Source organism: Capricornis sumatraensis, chromosome 14 (assembly GCF_032405125.1).
Source record: "Capricornis sumatraensis isolate serow.1 chromosome 14, serow.2, whole genome shotgun sequence".
In the NCBI taxonomy this organism is placed as follows: domain Eukaryota; kingdom Metazoa; phylum Chordata; class Mammalia; order Artiodactyla; family Bovidae; genus Capricornis; species Capricornis sumatraensis.
Window position 1 is genome coordinate 70,124,716 of NC_091082.1, and position 21,878 is coordinate 70,146,593.

At 52.1% G+C, this 21,878-nt stretch overlaps 1 protein-coding gene across 3 annotated transcripts in view; it reads left to right on the plus strand.

Annotated features, from left to right (window-relative positions):
• CACNA1E (calcium voltage-gated channel subunit alpha1 E) overlaps nucleotides 1–21,878 on the plus strand; it is a 333,421-nt gene that overhangs the window by 255,183 nt on the left and 56,360 nt on the right. For 2 of the 3 annotated variants that reach the window (XM_068985905.1, XM_068985906.1), the window contains exons 17-25: nucleotides 326–393; nucleotides 2,083–2,180; nucleotides 6,445–6,501; nucleotides 7,680–8,339; nucleotides 8,726–9,036; nucleotides 11,564–11,723; nucleotides 12,883–13,012; nucleotides 13,905–13,964; nucleotides 14,715–14,821. In XM_068985905.1, coding sequence (XP_068842006.1) covers nucleotides 326–393; nucleotides 2,083–2,180; nucleotides 6,445–6,501; nucleotides 7,680–8,339; nucleotides 8,726–9,036; nucleotides 11,564–11,723; nucleotides 12,883–13,012; nucleotides 13,905–13,964; nucleotides 14,715–14,821 — 1,651 coding nt within the window. The remainder of the gene's footprint in view (nucleotides 1–325; nucleotides 394–2,082; nucleotides 2,181–6,444; nucleotides 6,502–7,679; nucleotides 8,340–8,725; nucleotides 9,037–11,563; nucleotides 11,724–12,882; nucleotides 13,013–13,904; nucleotides 13,965–14,714; nucleotides 14,822–21,878) is intronic. The other variant, XM_068985907.1, reaches the window with a different exon arrangement.

Sequence of the window (21,878 nt, forward strand, 5' to 3'; positions counted from 1 at the left end):
TGTTGCTGTAATTAGAGGCAGTAGCTATGCAAAAGCCTCCTCCCTCCATCTCCCCCTTTCCTGGGGGGTTTGATTCAGGTATATTTCTTTGTTTGGTGCAAAGAGATGATATGTGGAAGGAGAGAAGACGTATTCTCCTTCAAACAGAGCTGCGTAATATCTCTCCCCCCCCCCCACCACCGCCACAGTCCCTGCTTAAGTGACTCTCTGGGCTGACTCTGTCCCTGCTGGTGTTCCAGACAGGAAAGGCATGGAGATGCCTTCTCAGCCTTGCTGGGGCTCCTTGTGCTTTTCTTACTTGCCCATCCTTAACTCATGTCCCCAGACACACTGCTGAATGTGTTCTTGGCCATCGCTGTGGACAATCTGGCCAACGCCCAGGAGCTGACCAAGGTGAGCCTTATTCTCCAGGGATTTAATGGTTCTCTGGGCCATTGGGTGCCCACTAGGCTTTGGGGCTACCTCCAGAAGCCTGCACTGCCTGGTTCAGGCCTGCAGGGAAGGCCCCTTCTGAGAGCTCATGGATACCTGGAGAGCTACACGTGTCCATGAAGGGGGCCTGGTTCACTTTCACTGAGTTTGCCGAGCCTTGGACCAGATGGGGTCTCCCAGTGGATATTGAAGATGATCACTTAGCCACTGCAGACTCTCAAAGATAGCCTTTGCAGGCTTGTGACTTGGAAAATAGAGAAAACACCAGAGTCTTGGATTTAAGTTCCACCTCTGCTTCTGTGACCTGTGGCTGTGTGACCTCAATCGTGTGCCTTCACCCTTCTGGGTTTGAGGGTGAGAGGGTCCAGGACTGTGGCTGTTGGGGGATTCCAGTGCTCACTTCATCTTGGGGGAAGTTTCCATGAGTTTCAAAGAAGCCAGACACCATGTTTCTCAAAGAACAGTTCCTTTCTTTCCTCTGAGTCATGTCTTCAGGGGTAGAGGCAATACAATTGCAGTGGGATAGTCTAGGGACATGAGTGAACCTTCTCCCCAAATAATACAAATTTGGTTTAAGGCAAAATCCATAGCATCCTAGTGATGTTTATGAGCTTTTTCCATGTACTCCTTGAGGGTTACCTGCTCTTCTCTGCATTCTCAAGGATCTTCTTACCTGCAGACAGGGTAAGCTCTAGTAGCTGAAAAGGTGGCTGAGTCACACATCTGTCACTTACTGGCCCTTTTAGCTTAGATGTGACCCCTGGTCTCTATTAGTGTTGCTTCCTTCATCTGTAAAAAAAGGAATGCTATATCTGCCTTGCATACCTCTCAAGAGGACAGCGAGGATCAAGCAAAAGGATGTGTGTAAAAACCAGCTGTGAGTTATACATCTGTCACTTACTGGCCCTTTTAGCTTAGATGTGACCCCTGGTCTCTATTAGTGTTGCTTCCTTCATCTGTAAAAAAGGGAATGCTATATCTGCCTTGCATACCTCTCAGGAGGACAGCAAGGATCAAGCAAAAGGACGTGTGTAAAAATGAGAGCAGTCTTTGAAAACATATGTATTAGTAGCTCTGGTCATTTTACCTGAACCGGGTTTCCATGGCGTCATCACATAGAAAGATATTTATAAGTTGGAGTATGGGTGAGGGGCTGAGGTCCCTGCCCGAGCACCAGGGTAGGGGTCACTTAGCTGTGCAGGGAAGAGGGTATGATGAGGATTGTGGCCTTCATCTCAGGGGCTCTGCCTGGGAGGTCCTTCTCCATCACTTCCGGATGCTGCAGAGCATCCGAGAAGTATCAGTTCTGGCCTCTGACCTCTACAGCCCTGGCCACCTCCACCGAGGGCTGGGGTTTGGGGTAGACCTTCAGGTCTCTCCTGAGGAAACATGGGGGGCCTGTGGGGCAGGAGGGGGGCCAGAATAGCTGGCCGTGCCAGGGCTGTGGAGGCTGCTGTCTCAGGAGGCCTGACTGCTAGTTGCTGGAGGTCTGTGAGCCAGCCTGACCTCACTCTGCCTGTTTCACCTCTTGCTCTGCTTTCCTCGCTTCTCCAGGTCTCCAGAAGCTCCCTCAGCCCTTCTGGGCAGGGCCGAGGAAGCTACTCTCCTTCATGGGGATCCCAGACAACGCCATCTCTGCTTTGTGTCTAGGATGAACAAGAAGAAGAGGAGGCCTTCAACCAGAAGCATGCCCTGCAGAAGGCCAAGGAGGTCAGCCCGATGTCTGCACCCAACATGCCTTCCATCGAGTGAGTCGCTGTCCCCACATCACAGACCCCTGGGCTCCTGTGTCGACAGCCCAGTGCTCAGCTCCACAGCTGTTGACCCTTGGAGGGAGCCTGCTCTGTGCCGGGAAGCATCCTGTGAACACAGTACTGAGCAAGACAGGGTCAGGGTCTCTTTTTTCACCGAAATTTTATTTCAGTGAGCAAGATAGCTGATAAATGCACAGAGACAATTTTAGGTAGAACTTCTATAAAATAAGTAAAACAGGGTACTAAGACAGAGGAATAGGAATTGGGTGCAGTACCTTTGGGCAATTTGGGAGGAGTTCTCTGAAGAGAGGATGTTTAAGCAGAGACCTAAATGTGTAGGAGATGGTTGTGTGATGTTATGAAGATGGAACATTCCCAGCAAGGCCCCGGTGTGGCTGGTGTGGAGGGAGCAAGGGGAAAGAGAAGGAGGTATGGCCAGGAAGGTCCTAAAGGCTCAAGTGAAGGACTTTGCTTTTGTTCTGATTACAACTGTAGGAGGGTCTAGAGGGGAAGGATGGGTAGGATTTGACTTATACTTGAAAGGGTCACTCTGCTCTATGGAGAATGGACTGAAGGGGCCCAGACTGGAGGCAGGAAGACAGAGATTGGCTCTTCGAGTAAAGCAGTGAGGGTTAGTGGTGGTTTAGACCATGATAGTAGCAACAGAGGAGATGAGAGTTCATCTCATTCAGTCTGTATTTGGAGGGAGAACCAATAGGATGAGCTGATGGAATAAATGTGATAGAAGTGGAGATGAAAAACAAAAGACAGAAACATTTCTCCCAGGTTTTATGGTTTGATGCCTGTGTAACTGGAGAGGTGATGGTGGTATTTATGGCTCGCCTGAAGATGGTGGAAATCCAATGTTCCTTTTCATGCCATTAAATTTGAGATGCACATAAGACGAGCAAGTGAAGCTGTTGAATGGGCTGTTGGCCACGTGAGTTTGAAGCTCAGAAGTCAGGGTTAGAAATAAGGATGGAGGGGTTTTGCATTTGGATGGCATTTAGGCAGTCATCCCAGGAGAGCTGACCCAGGGAGAGGTGGGCTGAGAGGCTGAGGCCAGAGGCCAGAGAGCACCCTGTGTTCAAGGAGAAACCCACGAGGAGAGCAGGTGAGCAGGGTGTCCTGGGGACATGGAGAAGAACACGCTTCTGGAAGGAAGAAGTGGACGAAGGAGCTCAGGACTACTGAAAGATCACATGAGATGAGGACAGAAAAGGGAGCATTGAATTTGGCAAAAATGAACACTGTTAGTGAACTTCACGAGAGCCGTTTAAGTGGCCCAGTGGGAACAAAATCCAGTTGGAGTGGATTAGAGAGAGAACGGGGACTAATACATTATAGCAGCCAGTGTAGGCGCTCTTTGAGGACCCAGCCTGGCCCTGGTGGCTGCTGGCAGAATTAGCAGACCGTGGGGCCCTTTGGGTGGCTCACCTCTGCGTGGCACTGGGGCAGGGCTTTGGGGGAGAGGCTGAGAAGTGACCACAGAACCACTGAATTCCTATTGGGGCTTCTGGGCCCACATGAGGGCTGTGTGAGGGCCCCTGGGGTATGGCTGGGGAGGGTCTGAGGCAGCTGGCGGCTGGACCTGTGTCCAGCTGGAGCCAGACGACCCTGTCATCTGTTAACCTGAAACTGATCAGCGAGGAGCCCTTTCCTCTCCAGAGCTCATGTGGAAGGCTCGCAGTGTCCTCGGCTTCGCCTTGTAGGGACATTCCAGAGTTGTGTGGGGGTCCTCCCGTGCATGGCTGTCCTCTTGTTCTCACCTTTCAAAACTGAAGGAAGGCCTGGCCTCTGGGCCCCTCCTCTGTGAGTGAGAAAAAAAACTCGCTCCAAAATTCGTTAAAGATCAATAAAGATAAAACGACTCCTTCCTCCCTAGAATCTTCTCTGAGCCTCGAGCAGTTTCTACCCCACTTTCCCTGCACTCATGAGTTTGGGCTAAAAATAAATACACACAGGTATCCAAACATGCTGGTGGGTGGAGCTGGCTGCCACTTTAGGAGTGGGTGGTTCTATTTCCTGAGATGAGGAAACCTGGAGGAGGAGTGGGTTTGGAGATATGAGGGGGAAGCATGCTTGGCCCAGTGTGGAAACTCACTATTTATAGAATGAAAGAATGAATGAGATGCTGGTAGGCACAGGGCCGGAGGGAGTGAGCTGTGCGCGTATCCGGGCACAGTGAGGTGGGAGGAGTGCTGTAACCATCCCAGGTGAGTAGAGATACAGGCTTTGGGTGTGATGAGTGTGCTGCTGGCTGAACAACAGTGTTTGGACATGGTGGCCAAGACCCCTGACTTCCGGACTCTAGTATGACTGAGTGCAAATGTGGCGGCTAGAGCATTATTACAAACCAAAAAACCTGAGGGCTAGACCTAGCTCTGTCCCTCAGTGCTGTGGCCTTAGAGCGAGAACCTCAGCATCTCAGAGTCCCTGTTTCTCCGTCTTTGACATGAAGAATAACAAGCCACCTGTCCTGGTCCACATGGTCCTTGCAGGGTGTGTGTGAGGTCACATGCGTATGAACTGGGGAGACGCTTCTCTGTGTGATTGTAGGAATGTTGAAAATGTACTAATGGTTGTGATGGGAAGCGAATCTGGATCTTTGTATGTGTAAGTGGAGAAGTGAAGTTTGAAGTGTGGATCTGATTTGTATGGAAACGAGAGGTTGGTTTTCTCTTTGGCCTGGCCTCGGTGTGCGTGTGTATGTGTGTGTGCACACTTGTGGGCATGCAGAGAATTCTTCCACATATTTTCCCTCTTCTACACGTGCTTCTAGAGGATCAGTGTGTGATGACTTGAGAATTTGCAAATAGCTGTTGTTTAAGTGTTACTTGCTCAGTCGTGTCCGACTCTTTGCGACTCCATGGACTGGAGCCTGCCAGGGTCATCTGTCCATGGAATTCTCCAGACAAGAAGACTGGAGTGGGTTGCCATTTCTTTCTCCAGGGCATCTTCCTGACCCAGGGATCAAACCCAGGTCTCCTGCATAGCTGTAGAGCTATCACTGCGTAGGTATCACTGCACGGCTGGTGGAAGGTGCTTTTCCTGGTGGGCACGCATGCTGCCTGTCTAGACTGTATGTTTCTCTTTCTCTCCCGCCACGCCCCTTGGCACGGCTGCCCCACGTGCATGGCAGCCGCTAATGCTGAGGGATGCTGGGGACCTAGTCACAGGCATCTCCACAGTATTGGCCACATCCAGCCCAGGGGTGCTCCTGTGCCCTGTGCCTCTCCAGGCTCAGATCAGCTGCCTCTGTTCCCCCTGCCCACTGTGGACCAGGCTCCTCTGCGGATGTGGACGTGGTGACTGAGCGACCCTAGTTTCCCTGTGTATTTTCCACGGGTGGATGTCAGTTTCATCAGGGAAGGAGCCACATTTGCCAATCTCCCAGGTCCAGGCAGGGTCCGTTGGGCCAGACTGGGTTTGTCACCCCAGGGACTGGGGCAGGCTCATTCCACAGCTGTCCCAGACATGTCTTTCTCCATCTGAGTGCTGAGCCTGCGCTGACAGCTTCATTTTTCCTGTTTGCCTTTGTGGGTGACGCCCTCACCCTACCATTGACTTTCCATTGACCTTGTGGTCGAAAGGACATAGCACGTGTGTGTGTGTGTGTGTGTGTGTAGATGAGATTTTTCCCTGCACAAGGCTAGGAAGGGTAACACTTGCTTTACCCAGCTGAATAGACAGTGTTCAAGGCCTTCGGCCAGGGCCACCACGGTGCACACGTGCAGGGGGCACCACTCACATCCTGAGGTATGCGGATGGCAGCCCATTGAGCGATGGCCCTGCCTTTGGCCGTGGGCCAGTGGTGTGCACGCTAAAGCATTTGTTCCCTGCATGTTGTGTGAGATGGGAAGGACGAGCGGGGGAGTCATACCTTTGTGAATATCCTAGATATGATCAGGGGGAAATGAACTTCATCCAAGTTTACAGGGTTTCCAGAATAGGTCTCTGAAGGACACTTAGGTGAAACCTGAGTGCCAGCAGGGCTTGATGACTGAGCGTCCAAAGCTTCTATGACCTGATAAACCCTGTGAGTGCCTGCCTGTTCGCTTCAATATATTAGATCAGTATGTTTGCACACAGCAAGGAACCAAGGCCGGTCCCTTTGAGCGTTGATGGTTGGGCGTGTACAGAGGGCAGCAGGCACCTAGGGGATTCTGTGCCTCTCCCTGGAGATCGGCTGGTGGCCGTGGGGCTGGCGGGTCCTAGAGGTGGGGGTGAACTGAACCTGTCCCTTTTTCTTCCCCAGAAGAGACAGAAGGAGAAGACACCACATGTCGATGTGGGAGCCACGCAGCAGCCACCTGTATGTGTGTACCGGTCTGCGTGTTTGTGAGTGGTTACGTGTGGGTGCGGGGACACCGTGTCTTTGTCCTTGCCGGGGACAGAGTGGCACGGGTGTGCACATGTCCGTGTGGGCCGTGGCGTGTGCGTGTGTGCTCCGTGCACATGGTTTGTGATCTGCCCTTCCGCACCTTCCACCGTGTGCCTTTCTCAGTGTGCGTCTCAGGTATGTGACCCCGTGTGCAGTTTGCTCTTCCGTGTGGCCTGTGAGTGGACATGTGTTGGCGTGGGTTGTTTGTGCCAGTGGGGTGCCTTTCATGCAGGCGCTTGTGGACAGCTCGTGTGGGCCCCAGTGAGGATGCGCGTGGGCACCTGTGAGCACCCCCTGCAAGGGCTCTAGAGGTGCACCCATGGGTGCATGGGGGTGCAGGTGTAAGCGTCCACCCTCCACCACCCGTGGAAGCCCACCCTGTGTCACGTCTGTGTGTTCCTGCCGCCACGTGAATGGTCAGCTAGGCCTCTAAGCTGAACTGTTCAGCGGTGGTTTTGAGTATGAGCTGCTCGTGGTCCCTGGACATAGAGACCCTTGGATTTTATCAGTGGTTGTGGAAAAGATCCCACCGCATCGCTGCAAGGGTCACGCCCAAACTTTCTGTAATATGGGTCTGCTCCCTGCTGTCGTCAGTGTCCCTTTAATAGGACCTGCCCTTGTACTTCTCAGCCTTAGCTCTCCCAGGCTGGCATGGGAGAGGGAAAGAGAGGGAGAGGAGGAGGAAGAAAGGCCTCTGACCTTGAACTAAGGGCCATTGGCGTGCACAGAGAGAGTACAGGTTGATGCTCTGAAAGCAGAGGGGAGCGGGGAGTGAAGACCTGGCAACCTTCGTACTACTGTCTGCAGGCCCTGGCCTCCGGGACTCGGTGCTGGGCTGCCCTCACCCCTCCTCAGCTACTTCAGGGCAGGGATCAGAGCGGGAGACCCCATGAAACTGGGGGGCACTGGTCCAACCACCCACTCGGCCCCTCGCATTTTTCTGTGCTTCCTGTCTGCAGGTCCTGGGCTCTCCCGTTTGCTCCCCCACCGTGTGTTTCCCCCCGACCCCGTGCCCCGGCCGCTGCAGGCTGGTCTGGGGCCCCGTGGCCGCCCTCCCCGGCCCTTGGTCGGCAGTTCTGACCTCGCCCTCGCCTTCTCCCCTTTGGCAGGAGGGAGCGGAGGCGCCGGCACCACATGTCCGTGTGGGAGCAGCGAACCAGCCAGCTGAGGAGGCACATGCAAATGTCCAGCCAGGAGGCCCTCAACAAGGAGGAGGCCCCGCCCATGAACCCCCTCAACCCCCTCAACCCGCTGAGCCCCCTCAACCCGCTCAGCGCGCACCCCAGCCTCTACCGGAGGCCCCGGGCCATCGAGGGGCTGGCCCTGGGCCTGGGGCTGGAGAAGTGTGAGGAAGAGCGTGTCAGCCGCGGGGGGTCCCTCAAGGGGGACGGAGGGGACTTGGCGAGCGCCCTGGACAGCCAGAGGAGCCCCCTGGCCCTGGGCAAACGGGAGCCACCCTGGCTGGCCCGGCCCTGTCACGGGAACTGTGACCCGACCCAGCCGGAGGTGGGCGGCGGGGAGACGGTGGTGACCTTCGGGGACCGGGCCCGGCACAGGCAGAGCCAGAGGCGCAGCCGGCACCGCCGCATCAGGACCGAGGGCAGGGAGCCCTCCTCCACCTCCAGGAGCAGGTCTGCCAGCCAGGAGCGGAGTCTGGACGAAACTGTGCCCAGTGAGGGCGAGAGGGACCGCGAGCCCAGGGCCGGCCACGGGGGCAAAGAACCCATGATCCAAGAGGAAGAGCGAGGGCGATGCCAGGACTTACGGAGGTAAATGCGACATAGGAGCGCCCTGGAGACAGGTAGTGCGGCCCGCGTTAGCGGTTCTTCAGTGTAAGCCTTTCTGAACCTCAGTTTCTCCTTTTGTATAATGCATCTTTTATGAAGTATGTGTCAATAAAATAGCAGCGAGATCTGTTCCCCTGGAAACCACAACCTGTTGGGAGTGGGGAGGGCATGATGAGCAGGAGTAAGCCAATGGATGCCGCTCTGGCGGACCTCAGTTCCTCTGCCTGGTGAGGGGGGAGATAGCAGGTGCCACGAGCTCTCCAGCAGGGCCACGCGGACTCCCCTCACCTTTCCCTCTCGTCAGGCACAGCAGCCGTTTCAGAATCACTTCCCGATGTGAGCAGCAGCTGTCTTCTCTGTCCTCACAGGACCAACAGTCTGATGGTGCCCAGAGGCTCCGGGCTGGCAGGAGCCCTGGATGAGGCTGACACGCCCCTTGTCCCACCCCAGCCAGAGCTGGAAGTGGGGAAGGATGCAGCCCTGACGGAGCAGGAGCCGGAGGGCAGCAGCGAGCAGGCTCTGCTGGGGGACGTGAAGCTGGACATGGGCCGGGTCAGCCAGAGTGAACCTGACCTCTCCTGCGTCACGGCCAACACGGACAAGGCCACCACCGAGAGCACCAGCGTCACTGTCACCATCCCCGACGTGGGCCCCTTGGTGGATTCAACCATGGTGCACAGTGAGAACACAGGGCCCGCCCCCCTCCCCCCCATCCCCAACCCCCCCCAACCCGGGGCTGGGGGAGGCATGGTTCTGGAGTCATCCCAGGAAAGCTGCAGGGAAAACCCCACCAGTGGGATGGAATCCTTCTTCAACACATGAAAGAATAGCAGCAGTTTTAGCCCTGCTTGCAAGAGAACTAAGCTAGAATTTTCTCAATCTTAAGTTTTACCCATAAAATGTTGTTTGGCCGTGGCCCCCCTTGAGTCTTCAGAGAGATCACATGTGATTCTGTACCCCTTTGTCTATTCAGCTACTTAATTTATCTTGTGGATATCTGATGGCTTATTCTCTGGGCCACCCCTCCCCCAGGTGCTTGGCCACCTGGTAAGTTAGGGGACCACTGCTGGCAGGCGGGCCCATGTTGGCCCTGGTTCTACTCAGCACGTGGCCTCCAAAAACCCTGTCTCTCTTGAGGCCTCAGTTTATCATCTGTGAAGTGAGAGCATTGAACCAGATGACCTCTGAGACCTTCCTCTGTGCTAACATTTCTTGCATCTTTTACTCTTATTGACTCTCTTTCTCCTAGGAGCTTTTAGTCACACTTTCTCTCACAGTTCCCGGAGGTGGCGGATATTCATCTGTGAGACCTTAAAGGGAAACACAACCCAAAAGCACTTACCCCATCCCCATCCCTGCCCCAACCCCACACCCATCTCTGCATAACCGCACCACCGTCTGTCCCCTTGGCACTGAACTGTGACCACAGGATTCCGCTCTTGCTTTTTTCCACCCGTATTTTTTCTTTTCACGAAACAGTCCTCTCTCCTGCTTTTCTTTTTCTCGCTGCTCTGTCTCCATTTCTTCACCTTCTCAAAGTGAAATACGTCTCAAAGTATTCTTCAGAATGCCAGTACTACTTTCTAATCTCACATGTCCAGTAACTCCTTCTGTCTTGTTTAATTTTGTGCGCTAATAAGGAAGAGTTTTTAGGCCCTCTTTTATGAGGATCATAGTAGTATATGTCTCATAAAAGAAGGTTGGGCTTCCCTGGTGACTCAGGGAAGAATCTGCCTGCAATACAGGAGACCTGGGTTCCATCCCTGGGTCGAGAAGATCCCCTGGGATAGGGGATGGCAGCCCAGTCCAGTATCCTTGCCTGCAGAATTCCATGGACAGAGGAGCCTGGCAGGCTAGCTACAGTCCATAGGGTCACAAAGAGTCAGACACAATTGAGCAACTGACACACACTCTTATGAGACACACCATTAAGAAAGTTTGACCCGCTTCTGTTCTCATTCTGGGGTTAGTCCCTGACCTTGGTCATAGGTTAGAGCATGTTAGAAGGGGTTTGGACACTTTGGATGACTTACCTTTTGGAAGGACCTGGAAGGGGTCAGGACTTTGGAGGTTTGCTTCTTACACAAAGCTCCAGGGCAGAACCATTCACTGAATGGGAATGTGGGAGAGGTGCCCCTGCCCCACTCTGATGGCCTCATCCTCTCTGCCACTCACCCCACACTGGGCCTTCCACGTGGAAACTGAGAGCAGAGGCTCAGCAGCCCCACTTGGTCTCTGCTGCTTCATCCTCTCAATCCTGGGAGAAGTCATAGACCCATCTACCCATGAATATTGCATTCTCATTTCTACATTAATCAGGACTGGAACAAGAACAGCCAGAAGGGCAGCCCCAGACAGAGTCATGGCTTCTTAAAATCTTCCACTGCAGTGTGGTTTCATTGAAAGGAGATAGAATTTTGAAGTGGGAATGTATACCAGCTGTATGGGGCTTCTCTGTTAGCTCAGCTGGTTAAGAATCTGCCTACAATGCGGGAGACCCTGGTTCGATTCCTGGGTTAGAAAGATTCCCTGTAGAAGGGACAGGCTACCCACTCTGATATTCTTGGGCTTCCCTGGTGGTTCAGATGGTAAAGAATCCACCTGCAATGCAGGAGACCTGGGTTCAATCCCTGGGTCAGGAAGATCCTCTGCAAGAGGGCATGGCAACCCACTCTAGTATTTTTGCCTAGAAAATCCCCATGGACAAGGAGCCTGGTGGCCTACAGTCCATGGGGTCACAAAGAATCCTCCACGGCTGAGCCATTAAGCACAGCACCAGCTGTATGAGCTTAGGATAGGTCCTTGAATTCCCTGAACTTCAGTTTTCCCACCTGTAGAAGGGGAATAATAATATATGTCGTTCAGGTGTACCAACGTGAAAAATGCCCTAAGTAAATATATAGAGAGTCCAGATTTTAGATAGAGGGAAGTTTGTAAATTTTACAACAGAAACAACCATTCTCTCTTACCTAGGAAAACATGATTGTTATTTATATGGCACAAATGGCTCTACCACCTGAAATTAGGGCAGGGGTAAGGCTAGGAAGAGAGCCTGGGCTTCACTCAGTGCAATTTAACAGACACCCTGACCTTAAAGGCACCTTGCTGGGCAGTTACCTAGCTCCCTCTCCCACCCAGTTGAAAATGAAGGGCACCATTCTGCAGGTAGCAAGGTTTCTGAAGAGTTCCACACGTTCTTCTTGTAGTCAGCAACAAGACTGATGGAGAAGCCAGTCCCTTGAAAGAGGAAGAGATCAGAGAGGATGAAGAGGAGGTAGAGAAGCAGCAGCAGAAGAAGGAGAAGCGTGAGACGGGCAAAGCCATGGTGCCCCACAGCTCGATGTTCATCTTCAGCACCACCAACCCGTAAGACACCCTCCACTGCCACCTCCCTTTGGTGCTGGAGGTTTTGAGCCAAGATTTGAGCCAGGGCAGGGTGATGGGAAGGAGGGATGAGGGTCCAGTCTTCCTCCTGAGCCTTCCTGGTGGAATATGGCCAGATATCTGAAAGCCTCCAGGGTGCTCACTAGTTAAGGTGGGTCATGGAATTAATGAGCAGCCTCTGAACTCTGTGCCCATAGTCTAAAGGGTCATTTAGGATAGAACAACATGGGCAATGTCAGAGGAAAGGACCCTTCATCTAGTCTTTGGTTAGTAGGTTGCGGGGGAAGTTGGGAAGGGAGGACATCTACGTGGGATGTGTCACCAAATATTCCAGGGGTGGACAGAGCTGGGAATAGGAGGCCTAGGATAACTGGATCATCCACTGGCTGCCCTGCAAATCAGTTTTGAAGTGGGTGTGTTCCTCAGACCGGTGTCATGGTCATGAGATGGGGTGGGCAAGGAAGAATCTGGAAGGTTAGATTCAGAAAAGATGGGATGTTGAAAGAGAAGCTGCCTTCTGTCCAGAAACTGAGCAAGGTGTATACGTAGACCAGCTTCAGGGTCTTGGAAGACGAGAAGGCTTTCAGTGACCAAGTGGGCGATATTCCAGCATGGCCCTGGGAAGGAAGGAACCTGGGCTAAGAGATGTCAGGCCAACTGAAGCCAGGATGCAGTCAGTCGATAGAATAGTCACTTTGATCGGAATACCTGTGGCTCGGGAAAACCAGTTGTGCTTTCATCAGGAATCTTAGAATCAAGGTCTGTTTTTATGTTTCAGGGTTCTTAGGATTTTCTTGCTCTGTACAGTGGGGGAGTAGACACTGAAGCACAGTGGAAGGCAATGTGTAGCCACCCAAGCGTGTGTCTTTGGATGCTGGCTGCTGCTCCCCAAGGTGGCTCAGATGCGCACGCAGATAATGTATCTTGGCTTGCATACTGCAGCCTCTAACCAATCTGATTACTTTCCCCCACTGGGGCTTTAAATCAAGGGTGGTGCCTGAGAAATTAAATTGCTCTCCCCACGGCTTCCTCTGGCCAACGCCTGGCTGTCTGGAGGAGGCTGATGTGTATGGGGGTGGGGCAGAAGGATGGGGTGGGAGGGAGGCGGGGCTGGCTCAGTGGGCTCGCCCGCTGCCCGCAGGATCCGCAGGGCCTGCCACTACATCGTGAACCTGCGCTACTTCGAGATGTGCATCCTGCTGGTGATTGCGGCCAGCAGCATCGCCCTGGCGGCCGAGGACCCCGTCCTGACCAACTCGGAGCGCAACAAAGTGCGTGCACGGAGGCTGTTTGCCAGCCTGCATGGTACCCTGGTGCTCCCCTCTCCCAGAGCCTACCATTCCAACATTAGAGTGGACTAAGGAAGCTTCCTGGAGGATGGGTAGGGCATAAGAAATTGCCCAGTCCTGTTCCTCGGGGCAGAGTATGAACCATTTCATGCCCAGCCCCCACCCCAACCCTAACTCCCCAACCATACTGCTTACCGTTATGCTCATCAGTGGAGCGTTACCCTGGGAGCCAGCCAGGGCTTTGAAAGGGGCTTCCAAGGTTGCTCAGTGGTAAAGAATTCTACCAGTGCAGGAGATGCAGGTTCAATCCCTGGGTCAGGAAGATCCCCTGGATCAGGAGATGACAGTCTGCTCCAGTATTCTTGCCTGGGAAATCCCATGAATGGAGGAGCCTGGCAGGCTACACTCCATGGGGTTGCAAAGAGTTGAGCACGACTGATTGACTCAACCACAACTGCCACCATCCATGGGCTGGGTGTGGAGTCTGACCTAGGGGCATGGGTGAAGCTGGGGCCCTGCAGCTCTACATGGGGAGCTAAAACAACTTGTGGAGGCCCAGGATGGATGTCAGGAGGGATGAGGGGGTGGGGAGGATTGGAACTGACAGGGATCCCAGCAGGGGAGAAATCTGTGGGGCAGTTCAGACCCAAGATGTTAAGTTCTGACCACGGGGAGGGAAAGGCCGAGGACTGGCCACCAGATCATGCTGGCCCAGCAACATCCATGGCTCCTCTCCTCCCTGCATCAGTTAGCAGTTACAACTCCAAGCTTCTGGTCTGAGGTTGAATGAGTGGGCCTCAGGGTGGGCATGCAGGAGAGCCTGTGTTTGAGGACTGTATGTAGCCTGATGGTCTCCGTGTTCTGTGTCCTGCAGGTGCTGAGGTACTTTGACTACGTGTTCACTGGCGTGTTCACCTTTGAGATGGTTATAAAGGTAAGAGCAGCTAGAGTGCCCCTGGACTCTGGGGCTGGAGGGGTCACCCGTCTGCGCCTCTAGGACAGTGCCTTCCCCAGGGCTGTCACCTCCTGGCCAATGACAGAACCTCAGGAGGCCTCTGCTGACCCCTCCTCCGGCCTCAGATCCTGGCGAGGTCTGTTGTGGGAGGACGTGACCACGTGGCTCTCCTTAGACTGGCACAGACCTGTGGGCATGGCCCAGGGAGGGGGTCAGGTCCGTCCCAGGCAGGCAGTGGGAGTCCCGCAGGCTTGGGGACTGTTCTCACCTCCTCATCGCGCTTCCTGGCTTGAGCCAGTGTCCCGGCCAAGGCTTAGGTAGAGATGAATCTTCCTGGCCTTGTATAGTCCCAGCCATACTCACTGCCCTCCACTCTGTTCCCTGCCACCCTCACAACCTGCATTTATCTCTTGTTCCCATCCTCACCCATCTGGGATTGTTCCCATCTGTGCATATGCAGTAATGCCTGGTGCTCTGAGCCACTAATGAAAGGGAGGGCTGGTGGGGTGCTGGGAGCCAAGGAGTGTAAGGAAACCCTGGTGACTCTGAAAAGGGCCTCACAGTTCAGTGGAGAGAGCCCGGGGGCCTGTCCTCCTGTTCTTTGGATCCTCGTTTGGGGTTGTGTTAGAGGCAGTGGCAACGGAGACACTGCCATGCAGAGCCCAGAGCTCAGGGCCCGAATGACCAGCACCTTGGGACTCATCAGTGGCCGTTCCCATCCTTCTGCAGATGATAGACCAGGGCTTGATTCTGCAGGACGGCTCCTACTTCCGAGACCTGTGGAACATCCTGGACTTCGTGGTGGTGGTTGGTGCATTGGTGGCCTTTGCTCTGGCGTAAGGAACTCTTTTTCCTGTCCATTTTCCTTCCCTCCTTCTTTCCTGAGACTGACTGATCTAAGGGCTTCTCCAGGGCTGGTTCACTCAGGGGTGCCAGCGAATACTGCCCTGGGCGTCTGCTTCCCAGGTGCCCCTCGACAGAGCTCCCGAGAGCCTTACAGCTTCAGCTAACCTGCCCGAATGAGGAGCGCTGGCAAACGGAGAGCAAGGCAAGACTCTAGGGGAAGTCAAAGGCCCTGGTGGTCCTCCCTTTGCGTTGAGATGAGTGAGCCTGGACAGCAGTCACCTGTGTTCCCCCATGGATTCAGGGTGGGACCAGGGACAGCTGGTGTATCCTTGCGTTTCTTAATTCTGTCATTAAAGGGTCCACCTGAAAGAAAAATTAGGCAGGTAGAACAGAGTTGGGGATCACAAAATCCTGGGCGTGAGGAGATTCTCTGCTCATGAGCAGGGGTCCCCCAAAGCTATCCCAGGGACTTAAGGACCATGTTAATATGTGAAACTCCTGAAGGAAAGACTTTTCAAACCTTCCTTGGTAGCATACTTAGGAAGACAGTCTTAAACCATCCAGGTAGCTATGTTCATTACATTAGGGGATTTTTTTTTTTTTTTTTTGAACACTGATTCAGGAAAGGACTCTCCTAGCCCTCCAGGGTATAGCTAGAAAGTAGGCATATTGTCAGCGCCTTTTCCCTCAGCTGGTGGGTAGAGGGCCCCAGAAGATGAATGACAGCCTTCTGGGCTCTGTCTGGACCTGTTCCACTGTCAGAACAGCTTCACCCTCTCCCACGGGGGCAGTGGAATTCCCTCCAGCCTCTCTGAGTACAAGAAAAAGCCAAGTCTTTTAGGCAAGATGAGCTACTCAGTGTGATGGGGCACAAAAAAAGCCTGTGGGGCCTGCTGTTGTTGATGGCAGCTGCAAAAGGGAAGGAACAAGGCATCTCCCTAGACTTGACCTTCCTGGTCCAAATGGTCAAGTTTGGATCATCTGTCCTACCTTCTCCCCAGACACTGCCAGCTTTCATCCCTATGCATTCTGGCAGAGAAAGAAATGGGAGAAGAGTTAAGCATGTTCCTCAAGTGACTGAAATTGGGGAGCACTCTGTCTGTAGGGGAGATGAAAGGTCCCCTGGTGTGCTAAGAATTTGAGAACTCCCAGAACCTGGAAGCAGACTGTGTCCATTGCTGCCCCAGCCAGAGGGGACCCTTCAAAGGAGAACCAGGCTGAATGTGACTTGTGACCCTGAGGTGGGCTGGCCATCAGGACAACTCCAGTGCCCCTTGTCCTTATGTGCACCAGTGTATTAACCCCATTAGAGTCACGTGGGGTCACTCATGCCCTTCACAAGGAAGCAAAAGATTGAAGACAGGAGGAAAAGGGGACGACAGAGGATGAGATGGTTGGATGGCATCACCAACTTGATGGCCATGAGTTTGAGCTAGCTCCAGGAGTTGGTGATGGACAGGGAAGCCTGGCATGCTGCAGTCCATGGAGTTGCAAAGAGTTGGACAAGATTGTGCAACTGAACTGAACTGTTCCCAAGGAGATTTCACGAAAGTATTCTCCCAACAATCTGGTCCCTGTGTGGACTGTCAGAGCAAGATAAAAATAAAGGCAACTCTGGCTCTGCTAAGGGGACTTCTAGTTCCTCTTCCTTCTCCTTCATGGAAGAAAATACCAAAGATTACCTTTGTCCTAAGGAGATCTGCTGTTTTTGTTAGAGATAAATCTTACCCCTCAGTTTTTAATATCAAGCTCCCATCTCATTTTACCAATTCATTTGTGTACATTATTCATCATATTGTTCTCTCTTGTTTTGATCTCAGTAAAAATCAGTTTTTGCTTTGAAGAACTAAGGGACAAAGAAAGAGAAGCATATAGAAAGGAGGCCACCCCGTCTTGAAGAGCAGAGCTCACTGGGGTCACAGGGCAGAGTGGGAGGAAGAGGGTGGGCTGTGGAGTCAGGAAGGCCCAGCTCCTCCACTGACCAGCTTCATGGCCTAGAGTAACATAGCAAGGTATTAACCCGTTTAACTTTTGTTTCTCATCTCTGACAAGGAAACAGAAAGATGTGTTTCAAGTACTTAGCCCAGGGCCTGGCCCAAAGTGATCAGTAAATGTGAATTCCCTTCCTTGTGCTTCCATTCTCCTTCATGTCATCAAGTGTGAATACGCAGCAAAATACGTTAATGCAGAATGGATGCAAATAGTTGAAGATGAACACCGTCCGGTTTCCAAGACTTGGTTATCGTCCACACACACCTGGTCTGTGTTGGTGCCAGTGGGGAGGAGGTGTGTGTTAAAGGAAGGCTCTCTGCCTGCCAGCCTCGTCTCCACAGTGCAGCAGTCTCTCCTCTGACCCAGAGCAGTGACGATGGGCTGGAAGGGTGTCATCTGTCTTGTTCTTTCTCTCTGCCTCTTTGAAACGTGGTGGTGGTAGCTTTGGTGCTGGCTGCAGGGGGAAGCCTTAACAGCCCCGGAGCCGAAGCCTCTCTATTGGTCCTCAGACCAGGTACAGTGCAGGGGACCCCAGGATTCCTCTGCTTCTGGAATCCACACGTATGTGATGGATTGAGCGTTTTGATCCATCACTTGCTTTTAGTGATGTCACTTCCCAAATTTTTTTTCATTTCTCTCCAAAGTATAAATGGAACTTGCTCACACTCTCTCTTTTGTTAGCATCCTTCTAAGCTTGCCATGCATAGCTCCTCTCCCCTTCCTCCTGCTTATGGGACACTCCCCATCTCCTCTGACCTTCATCACGCTTGCTGGGATCCAGGTAATGCTGTCTCTTGCTTGCGTGCTCGCTCTTGCTAATTCTGTTCCCTCCCTTTACTCATTAAGGGCCCAGAGAATTCAGCTATCTCATCATTTCAGTAGGGCTAGCCAGAGTTTCCCCTGCCAGCAGAGTGAGGGCCTCACCTGGGGTAAGCTGACATCAAAATAAGTCCTGTGTCCCATTGCATGGCGGGGTCAGGGACTCAGGCCAGCAGGAACAACATATGAGTCTTTCTATAGGCTTGTCAAGGACCTCCCTCCCTGTGGATACAGCTTTCATCGTCACTTCCCGTATTTTTTCCCCTAGTCATGTCCACCATTCACATAACATTACTCCTGCCCTCTCTCCCCCCAACCTTGAAATTGAACCTCGCCATACTAAGGCTCAATTTGAGCAGAACCGATGGTGATTGCCATGGCAACAGCTTCCCATGGCTCCTCAGAAGTCAGAAGTGACTTGATATCCCTTCCACTGGCAGCCAGAGCCTTCTCAGAACCCAGCCCAAGTTCCAAGAGCAACACCCCAAACCAAGGGGAGAGAATGGCCCCTAGCTGAATTCTCAGAGAGAGCTGAGCCCTTCCACGGCAGAGGTCTGCACCTGTCGCCATGTATGTTTTCTGGAAACATATGTGCTATTTCTGCAGTGGCCGAAAGGAATCTGTCTTCTCTGTAGCCATGCACATCAAGTGAAGGGATTCTTTATAATGTAAACTCGACAAATTCCACACGGGGACTTTATTGACTTTTGAGGAGGAGGGTACAGGGGTTTATTTTCTGCATGTGGGCATAGCAGAGGACAAGAAAATAAACGGAAAGATACCTATGATAGCACCTTTTCCGTTCTTCCCCGTCCACTTTTACATTATAAAGCATTTCTAAGAACACTCAGGTCTCCCTCCCTAAGCCCGATAACCTGTGTACAGGCGGGTGGGCTTCTGGCAGAGGGTAGCGCCCTCATCCCACTGCCCTCAGAGCACCATGCCTTCTTGGCCCTGTGAAGACAGTGTTTGCCGCCTATAAATGTCCTGACTGTGTCTTTTCCTCCCTGTGGTTTCAAGAAAAGTCTGGTGAATGACTAGGTCTCTGAAACCATTCTCTTTTTATCTTTTTCTATTTGAAAAAGAGGGTGGTGTTTTGTTGTTGTTGTTCCTGTTTGATGGTTATTGTCCACCAAAAGACCGGAAACCGCTTTTCCCAGTGTTCTCACACCCTGTTGCCATCCCTTCTGCTTCCCATCTTGCTGGGTGGGAAAGCAGAGATGGTTCCAGCCTTGGCATTTCTGGGTATCTGCACATTGGGCCCCTCACTTTGGGGCACCACACCCAAAGTCAGCTTCCTTGTAGGGGGGTCTTGTGTCCACTATGCGGGTTGAGTTCATGAGCCTTGTGGGATCCTGTCCAGGGATGGCACTGCTGTCTGGCCCCCAGGATTCCTGTCGTCCATGTTCAGCGAAGGGCTTCCTGGGCAGGCGGTGGGCATGGCCGCCTCTCAGGAGTGACCGCAGGGGAGGACAGGAAGGCTGTGATCCTGCACGCCAGCCCGGGCACCTCCCCCTCCTCATTGCTATTGCTCTACAACATGTTGCTTGACCAGCTCAAGTCAAGTCACCAAGCGAGCTGTCCCAGGTTGGATTCTAAATAGTAAGTCTGAGGCTTATGATGGCTTCTCAACACAGTTTAAAAATGACCGGAATTCTGCTCCTGGATACAGGTCTATACATCAGTCAGAGTCATGCAGGTTCCTGAGAAGCTGAAGGCTTCCCATTACCATTTTCCATCATAGCAGGGCACGAGGTAAGGTCAGGACTTCCTGGCACGCAGAGGCTCTGGATCACAGCCGCTCTTGGCCTTTCATTATTCAGTGCTTAGCCAGGAAAGTAAAACATGAGTCAATCTGCCTCTTGATGCCAGAAGGAACGGAATTCCCACATTAGCTTTTATTACATTCTTTTCACTGAAGTATGTCACTTTCTGACACTTAACCCTCTGCCCTAGTCTCTCAGATGGATAAGGTCTTTTGAATGCATTCAGAATCAGCCACAGCAGCAGAGCTGATTCTGAATCCTTTCAATGAAATATACAAGCACAGACCATTTTAGACTTGGAAATGGCACTCGGGCTCTGGTTTTGCATTTGAGGTTTTGCGTTTGTGAAGGTGGGAATGTGCACACATGAGAAAGGAGTGACTATTTAGAACTGAAATGCTGGCACGTGCTCACACTTGGCAGAGCTTGGTAACAATACAGTTGACATTTCACCTCACACCTGCCTGACCCTTCCTCCTGTCCTTTGCAGTCTGCTGTGTCTAAGGCAGTCCTCTCCAACCTCAAGCTTTGCTTTCTGGGCTTGCTTCTTGACAGCCCTCCTTCTTATAACCGTGAAAGGGATGTCTCCCACAGGAAGCTATGACTACACATTAATCTTGGAGGAGGGAGAAAGGTGAACAAAGTCCTACTCCATGCCAGGAAGACCCATTTACCACTGAGCCAGACAGTTCATCCAGTTCCAGCGTTCTGTGAAAGAGAATGAAGGATTAGAATTAAATTTAGCCATCAGGTAGCCCATTAACTGTGGATTTAGGATGTCAGCCGAGCTGGAATTGGAAATTTCCAGCCATGAACAGATAGAAGGATGTCGTTGCTTGAGACTCCAGCTTTAGGAGTCACCTCGAGAGTGACTTTATCTGACTTTGTGCCCCAGCAGGGACTCTGAAGATGATTAATGACCACGGGCTCTTGGGGTTCCCACTGCTCTATTTTGTGCCCTGGCCGCCTTGCCTACTGGGTTGGGGAGGGAGAAAGGAGTGTCATGGTGGTAGCACATGGAGGAAGTGTCTGAAAGAAGGAGATAAGTTCCCAGTCTACCTGCTGCTGTCTTTAAGCCCCAGCATGCATGTTTTTTAATGAACACCGGAAAATGCATTGTCTGTTACAAATGCCACTGGTGCTGCTGGGGAACCCTCTGTAGAATGTGTGCTTAGGGACTTTTATCATATGGAGACAATGAGCATGAACACCTAAATATCTCTCTTTATTAGCAAGCACAAATTGGAGAGTTGGTTGTTTGTGAATAAGATCTCAGTTTGTGGTCACAGAACCAAGCAAAATGAAATGGTCCAATCCACATGGTACTAACCAAACTCTGGTCCCAGAGTACCCAGCACAAGAAAATGAGGCTTCACAGCTATGGGATGAGCCCACTTCTGCAGGATTAGTGGAAAGTCATCACAGTGCCCTCCATATTTAAAAGTAGGTTTCCGAGTAATTTGAGTCAGAAGATTTTATGATGAGACTTGGAAAGTATCAGCTCAGATCATGTGACCTGCCAGCCATCTGCTTCATCCACACCCATAGAGGCACAGCCTAGCATTATGAATTAGTCTCCAGCTGAGGGAGTGTATGGGCTGGACTTTAGCTGGCACAAGTGCCTTTGTAGAAAGATCAACAGATGAGGGGTCTTTGGGTATGTTCAGATTATGAAGACTAAGAAGCAAGATAGATCAGGCCACTGTTCATCAGAATGAATAACAAAATCACGAGGCAAGCCTTTGGGAACCCACCTGCCAATACAAGAGACATCAGGGATGTGGGGTCAATCCCTGGGTCGGGAAGATCCCCTGGAGGAGGGCATGGCAACTCACTCCAATATCTTGCCTGGAAAATCCCATGGACAGAGGAGTCTGGTGGGCTACAGTCCATGGGGGTCACAAGAGTCAGACATGTCTGAAACGACCTAATACACACACAGTTAGATGCTTTGCTATCTCTTGCTGCGTCTCAGTGCTTAGACAGAAATACCTTCCGTTGAGAGTATAGTGCTGGTGTTTTGCAAAGGAGAAAGTTTGCAAAGGCAATAATCAGTGTGCACAGGGAGCTCACTGAGGTCCATATGCCAGAAGAAAAGAGTTATGCACTAACCACTTAGCGTAGAGCTAGTGCTCTGCTCACAGAACAAAGAAAGCTGGCAGAGGCCCAAAGGATTTAGAGCCCTGGGTGATCCCAAGAGATGCTGAGGTATGGGTCAAGAGGGAAAATAATCCCCAAATGGCAGCGGCTGGTCAGTGACAAGGTCAAAGTGCTGGATTTAGATGCCTCACATAGAGGACCTAGCCTTGACATTGAGTACTGGAGAGTTCTGTTTCCAGAGGCAGGCATGGCCAATGCAGAGGGGCAACTTCTTCCTTACTTCCATGGGGCTTTAGAATTTTTAAAGTGCTTTCACACTTTTTATTTCATTTGTCATTCTACAGTCCTGTTTCACAGTTGAAAAATGGAT